This window comes from Monopterus albus, unplaced genomic scaffold (assembly GCF_001952655.1).
Source record: "Monopterus albus unplaced genomic scaffold, M_albus_1.0 scaffold18.1, whole genome shotgun sequence".
Lineage (NCBI taxonomy): Eukaryota > Metazoa > Chordata > Actinopteri > Synbranchiformes > Synbranchidae > Monopterus > Monopterus albus.
The window spans coordinates 7,507,995-7,511,513 of NW_018127898.1; the positions used below are offsets into that span (position 1 = coordinate 7,507,995).

Here is a 3,519-nt window from a genome sequence, read left to right on the forward strand (position 1 = left end):
GCTGAATGACAGGCGCCATTTCCACCAGAAAAGCGTTTGGTATTTTCAATTCCCAGGAACCCAAATTCAAGAGCCTCCCTGGGGTAAAAGTCCCTTGAGTGCATTGTGATTTGGAATTCCATAGCAGAGCCAAAGCCTCAGGAAAGGTCAACAAGCCCACTGAAAGTGTGGTCAGCAGCACTAGTGTGTAAAATTCTGCGCAATATTGTACTAATCAGTGATGTTCAGCACTGTAGGCCTTGCCCTCATAGTTTACTACCTCCCAACTAGGGACTTTTTTCTGGGTTGGAACTACACCCCTGAACTAAATGTAAACCCTGTCTCCTCTGGTGGAAATGCAAATGGAGGAACTAATTTCCACTAAAGGCACCTGTTCCTTAGAGAAAGTTCTTTAGGTGAAAAGGGGCTTAAAATGCTAAATACAACCTGAGTCTTACCTGCACTGTGATGGTTGAGGAGGGCAGTGTGGAGGCAGAAGTCAGACTGGTCTGGGCAGCTGACACAGTTATGGCAGACGGGCTGATGACCTGGCTGGAAAGGGTAGCAATGGTTCCCAGTGTGGTAATGGGGGTAACCAGAGAGGCATTAGAACTGTCCACAGTGCCTCCTGCCAGGCTGGTAGAGACTGTACCGGTGACTGTCCCAAGAGTAGTAACACCTGGAAGGACAATAAGGGTCATTAAATGATGACAAGGATGAAAAGTACAAAGTTGGTGATAATGACATGAATGTCATCACCAACAGACAAACAAATCACTATAAAGCAAGACCCCTGTCATTCTTACCAGTAGTCCCCTTGACAACCAGAGTGGTGACAGTTGGCTTAACGGCAGACACTGTCACTGGTGTAACAAGTCGAACACCACCCACTGTGCTCATGGGCACAGTGCGCAAAATAGTGCCTGGCTGGCCAGGAGCCCCCTTCAAAACCACCTGAAGAAACATGATTCAGGATTAGTTTTCTCAGCACATCCTATAGCACAGATGACATCCAGAAAGAACAATGCACATGAATTCCCCGGGCTTCCTGTTTAGGGGTCGCCCCAGCAAATCGTCACTGACAGCTTGCATTTTGACATTTGGCACGTGTTTTATGCCGGATGCTCTTCCTGATGCAACCTGGATACGAACCCGAGGTGCTACGGTGAGAGCGCTGCGCCTTAACCACTAGCCTACCAGGGACGGCCAGAAAGAATAATGCACATACGGAGTCAATTTACCTGCGTCAGTCCCTGCTGGCCAGCTCCAGTAGCAAGTTTGGGCACTGCAGTGATGATTTTACCAGGAGTTCCAGTGGTCATCACCTTTGTGGTGAGGATTGTGATAGGTGTTTTAATGCCAGCACTGCTTGTCACACCTGCAATGACAAAATCATGTATGTCTATATTTTCACCTGATTACGATAACTTAAAATCACACTACCATGATCTAATACCTTGAAATAATTCTCATCATTTGTTTTCATCCATGTAGATTGTCAAAATGTTCCATGTCAATGTTTATGGTCATGGCATAGTGAATAAAAATAATTAAGACTACAACAGCACCACTCATGTGGCAACACTAACCAGGTGACAACAAACAAATCCTGTTTCATCCAGATGTTCATCTGGCTCAAGTTTTGTCACTGCTCCAAAAGTTATATGAATGGCACATGTTATATAGTGCTTTTCTCAAACGTAACTCTGCATGATGTTGGGGCATGTAGTTGTGGCACACAAAACCTGAGTAAGTTCAGACCTGTGGCTCCAGGCTGGGTCATGATGGCTGACATAGGGATGGTCTTAATGATCGTGGTGCCCTGCTTAGTTGTAGTAGGAGAGACACCGCTGATGTTGAGGATAGTGGGCTTATTTCCTGTGCCTCCTGCCTGGGAAGTGGTGATGATGGTTGTGGGCTTGCCATCTGCAGAGGTCACCAGCTTCAGGATGGTGCCGGCTGGGAGGGGACCCTTGGTCTGGGGAGAGAGGCACATGTTATGAAAACCATCTGGCGAAAGACACCTGGTGCCTGTCTCAGGAGTTTTAAGCTACCTCCTGTTTTTTTTTTTTTTTCCTGCACTCATGCAGATAGCTGACCTGTATGATCTGTGTGAGAGGGTTAGTGGAAGCCTGGCCTGTGACAGCTGATGTCTGCACTGGCTTGGTTTGTACCACAGACATCATCTTGCCAAGGTTGGAGATCTGCCGACATAGGAGAGAGACTCAAGTTCATGAGTCACCAGAAAACATCGGACAGCACAGGGAGTTTAGTGGGAAGATGGACCACTAAACTGGTGGCTCTATAGTTCATTCCAGTCCTAACTGACTGACAGTCATGCAGATCATTAACATCATGCTCCCTGTTTTCTTAGAAGCATTCTCTGGCAGTCACTGTAGGCCAACCTTTACTCCCTCCCTCACTGCATGTTGTCACAGTCTTGTGACAAGAAAAAAAAAAAAAAAAAAACAAACAAAAAAAAACACAGCAAGTGTGACACAGCGATATTGAGAACCCATGATTTACAGCATGCTTATGAAAGCACCAAAGGGTGCTTCTCAGGATGGTGATCCAATTTAAACTGTGCTACAGAATTAGCGCAGGATCCTGTTTTCTTACCAGAGTGCCACTGCTGCCCATGGTGAGGGGACTCTTGACCAGAGTGATGGTCTTGGTGACTCCTCCCACCATAGTAGTTACCACCTGGGCCTGCTGGGCCACTGTGACTGCACCTGACTTGTGCACAGTGATGATGGGCCTGGTGGTGGTGGTAGGAGAGGATGCAGTTGCTGTGCCCACTTGGGCTGCTGCAGTCTTCAGCATCCTGGTGGCTGGGTTACTGACCTATAAACACAACATAATTTTAAGAATTGACCGACAACATACACACAATATTAGAAATGAGAATGTTTAGTGAAATCTGCACCATGACTGGAGAAGCCACTTTCACTGTGGTTGTGCCAGGAGAAACTGCTACTGTTTTGATAATGGTGGCACCTGCAGGAACATTGAGGACAGTGCCTGCAGAGGAGGGGGGGATCTTCTGTGTCGCTGCAGCTGCTGCAGCTAAAGCTGCCATGCCACTCATCTGTGGGCTACTGCCAATTGGCTATAAAAAGACAATGTAAACAACTGTTCAACACATTTGGCCATCTATGTAATTCACACTAAACTTTAAACATAACATGCCGTGCAAAATTGCTCATACCGATCCTTGGGTAGTCTGAGCAGGCGCTACCATTCGAACACCTGGAGGAAGAGATGTCACAGTGACTGGGGACTTCCCAGGCTGGCTGGGGCGAACTGTAACAACAGATGTGCCTGTGGCAGACTGTTGAGCTGCAACCTTCAAAACAGCTGTAAAATAAAGGATTCCATTATTAGACTTCCTGTGCAGAGTTTCTGTAATTGTTATTTACTCGTGTGGTGACAACAATGGAAAGACGAAAACTGAGAAAAAAAAGGACTCATTGGTCACTAGTGTAATACCTGTCTGTGGTAGACTCTGCGCCGAGGGTGCTGCAGCGGCTGGGGGGGGGC

The 3,519-nt window shown here is 47.0% G+C and overlaps 1 protein-coding gene across 1 annotated transcript in view; it reads right to left on the minus strand.

Annotated features, from left to right (window-relative positions):
• hcfc1a (host cell factor C1a) overlaps positions 1–3,519 on the minus strand; it is a 14,096-nt gene that overhangs the window by 5,543 nt on the left and 5,034 nt on the right. Inside the window, 9 exon segments of the mRNA XM_020592819.1 lie at positions 438–658; positions 786–933; positions 1,221–1,357; positions 1,741–1,957; positions 2,079–2,183; positions 2,599–2,823; positions 2,906–3,088; positions 3,188–3,336; positions 3,469–3,519. The exon segment at positions 3,469–3,519 is cut by the window's right edge and continues 12 nt beyond it. Of these exon segments, the coding sequence (XP_020448475.1) occupies positions 438–658; positions 786–933; positions 1,221–1,357; positions 1,741–1,957; positions 2,079–2,183; positions 2,599–2,823; positions 2,906–3,088; positions 3,188–3,336; positions 3,469–3,519 (1,436 nt within the window).